Source organism: Gossypium raimondii, chromosome 11, assembly GCF_025698545.1.
Source record: "Gossypium raimondii isolate GPD5lz chromosome 11, ASM2569854v1, whole genome shotgun sequence".
Classification (NCBI taxonomy): domain Eukaryota; kingdom Viridiplantae; phylum Streptophyta; class Magnoliopsida; order Malvales; family Malvaceae; genus Gossypium; species Gossypium raimondii.
In genome coordinates, this window is record NC_068575.1 from 54,867,762 (window position 1) to 54,870,297 (window position 2,536).

General features: G+C 32.8%; 1 protein-coding gene across 1 annotated transcript; it reads right to left on the reverse strand.

Moving 5' to 3' along the window:
- Window positions 1–377: 377 nt before the first annotated feature.
- LOC105800936 (uncharacterized) lies at window positions 378–1,507 on the reverse strand. Its single transcript, XM_052623698.1, has 3 exons — window positions 1,346–1,507; window positions 831–1,055; window positions 378–707 (listed from the first exon to the last, which is right to left on the reverse strand). The coding sequence occupies exons 1-3, from the start codon at window positions 1,505–1,507 to the stop codon at window positions 378–380; spliced, it is 717 nt and encodes a 238-aa protein (XP_052479658.1).
- Between the last annotated feature and the right edge of the window lie 1,029 nt (window positions 1,508–2,536).

The window sequence follows — 2,536 nt, forward strand, 5'->3', positions numbered from 1 at the left end:
CCCATTTAATACTTCGTCCACCCACATTTGACCTGTATAATTTGAATCCATACACGGTTGGATAGTGAAATAAGTTTCATGGTGTACCAATACACTGCTTAACACATGTTCTTCCTCTTCATGATAATTGTTGTGCTCAACTTGGGTAACAATTGTGGCTATTCTTCGTTGAGCTTCTTCACTTAATTCAGGGGTATCATAATTCATATCAAAACTATTATACATATTGTTAAATTCATCCATAACCTGAAAAAGTAATCAAATGAAAATAAATTAATATTTCGTGACATTCTATACAACACAGAAACTTGATTAAAAGCATAGCATAAAAATACCAAACATAAAAAGTATCATACATTAGTTTTACATATAAAAACTTATGGTGGAGGTGGTTGATGGTATGGTTGGAAGGGAAATAAGGATGTTGCTACCAAGGATAAAAATGATGCAATTGGATTTTGTTCAGCATACTCATGTCGAAGCCACCAAACCCTATCATCTGGATTTAAGTTCAAAAACACTTCTCGTTTCACCGGTATTTGGAGCATTTTGGTGGCAAAATAGTACGGTTCATCTTTTTTTGGAATTTCATCTCCCAAAGCACGCAAAGCATCCATTGCATTTGAAATAGTATATTGAGAGTGAGGAAAAATAATTTCATTCACTGACTTCCTTGGACTAGCCATACTCTCACACAATTTCTCAATCTGAGTAGTTAATGTATTTCTTGATGATTTTCTACTTGAACTTGATTTTTTTCCTTTACCTTGTACAGCCCCAAGTGTTTGATTTCTTCGATTAGGAATTTCATGAGAAGGGTTTGATGGTACCTCATTAGGAGGAATACCTTCATTCTCGTTACTATGTTCATCTGAATCACCAAATCCCTCATTAGGTGCATCATCTCCCATAGGAACCCCACTTGGAAGAACACCAGACGAAGGTGCCCATGCGTTCTCTCTAGTGGCTACAATGCCACCAAACATTTGCCACATTAACTCATTCAATCGTGGTTCAATTCCTTTCTTCTTAAATCCATTAAAATCAGGATTTTCCTACATAACATGTTAAATGTTAAATGTTATACTAAGATTTTTATAATTGTAAATTATTAATTTCAATCAACTTTATGCATTAAAATAATGATAAAGTTAACACTAACCTATATTTTTGCAGCCCACCATTCTTTGGTAGCATCGACCGTCTTTTTAGATGGACACCATCCAATACCTGTAGATTCCTTAAGCAACTCCCTCCATAACCTCCATTCCTTTTTTTAATGTATCCCGCTTATTTTTCAATTGAGGTTTTCCATAATTTGTGTTTTTGCTTGAAAAAGAGCAACCACATTTTCCCATCCTTTTGAGTTTAGATGAGTTGTCGGTCTATTACCAGCATTGACTTTATTCACGCAAAGCTCACAAAATATCAACGTCAGCTTATCATCCCAAACGGCTTTTGTTGCTAAGGTACTATCTCCCTCCACAAAATTTTGTGTCTTTACCATCTATTATTTTTATTTTTATTTTAAATGTCAATCGACATAAAACCATAAATATATAATTAGATATAATAATATAGTTTCATAAAAAATAAGAATAACACATCACGAATGGATGAAAGCCATAAGATGAACACTAAAGAAAAAATTCTCAAAGATCTATGGTAAACAATAACGAAGATATAGAAAGAATAATTGATTATGACTATTTTTTCAAAAGTGTAAGCAAAGTTGAGCAGTTGGTTTTTCTTAGCAACACTAATCATCAAATTTTTATTTTAATCTAAAAAAAAAAGCATGCATTTAATCACTCAAGATTATGGCATCAGTAAATGCAGAATTCAACAGCCAACTATACTCAAGATTACGGTAATTTGTCAAGATGAACTGAATTGTCAGACATCTATAATTTGTCTACTCACACATCTAAAAGTTATGTAATGAGATATGACTCTGCCTCTGGTTCTTAGTGATTTACTGTTAGCATTTATTTGTCTCAAACTCCTTATTACAGCTCCAAATTAAGGTTGTGTAATGAGGATCTACTAATGTGCTTGGTAAGTGGGCTCTGATTGAGCATTTTATGTACAGCGACTAGTACATGCAATAAGCTGGTCAATAACTATGCTTACGATAGAAATCATGCAAGCTTTTTATGTTCTTTTCTTATCCTAATTTGCATGTCAAGCTCCTTCTAGATACATATATGTTGACCTGTTGCATTTTATTTTTATGAATATGTGTGAATATCCAGATGCTAAGTATAAGCTCACATGAAAGCATATTTCTCAGTTGGATTTGGATCATTGCAGTAATGTTTATTTTTAGCCTTCGTTTTATGTTAGTTGTGTTGAGGAGGGAATTGTTTCTCATATTTTAAAGACTAATAATTTCTGAAGGCTCTGCTTCACATGAAGGATGTCAAATTTGTTAATTTAATAGTTAAGCTAGTAAAGACTAATAAATATTTTGTGATATTGGTGTTTTGTAGGGTTGTTAAGTGAGATAATGTATGTATGCAGTAGGAGACTATTT

Excerpts from the sequence above, each read along its gene's own strand:
- LOC105800936 (XM_052623698.1), bottom strand. The coding sequence starts at position 1,507 with ATGGTAAAGACACAAAATTTTGTGGAGGGAGATAGTACCTTAGCAACA. Across the intron at positions 1,056-1,345 it reads CAAAAGGATGGGAAAATGTG|GAAAATCCTGATTTTAATGG; the intron begins GTTGCTCTTTTT and ends CATGTTATGTAG. Across the intron at positions 708-830 it reads AAGGTATTCCTCCTAATGAG|ATTGAGAAATTGTGTGAGAG; the intron begins GTACCATCAAAC and ends TTAACTACTCAG.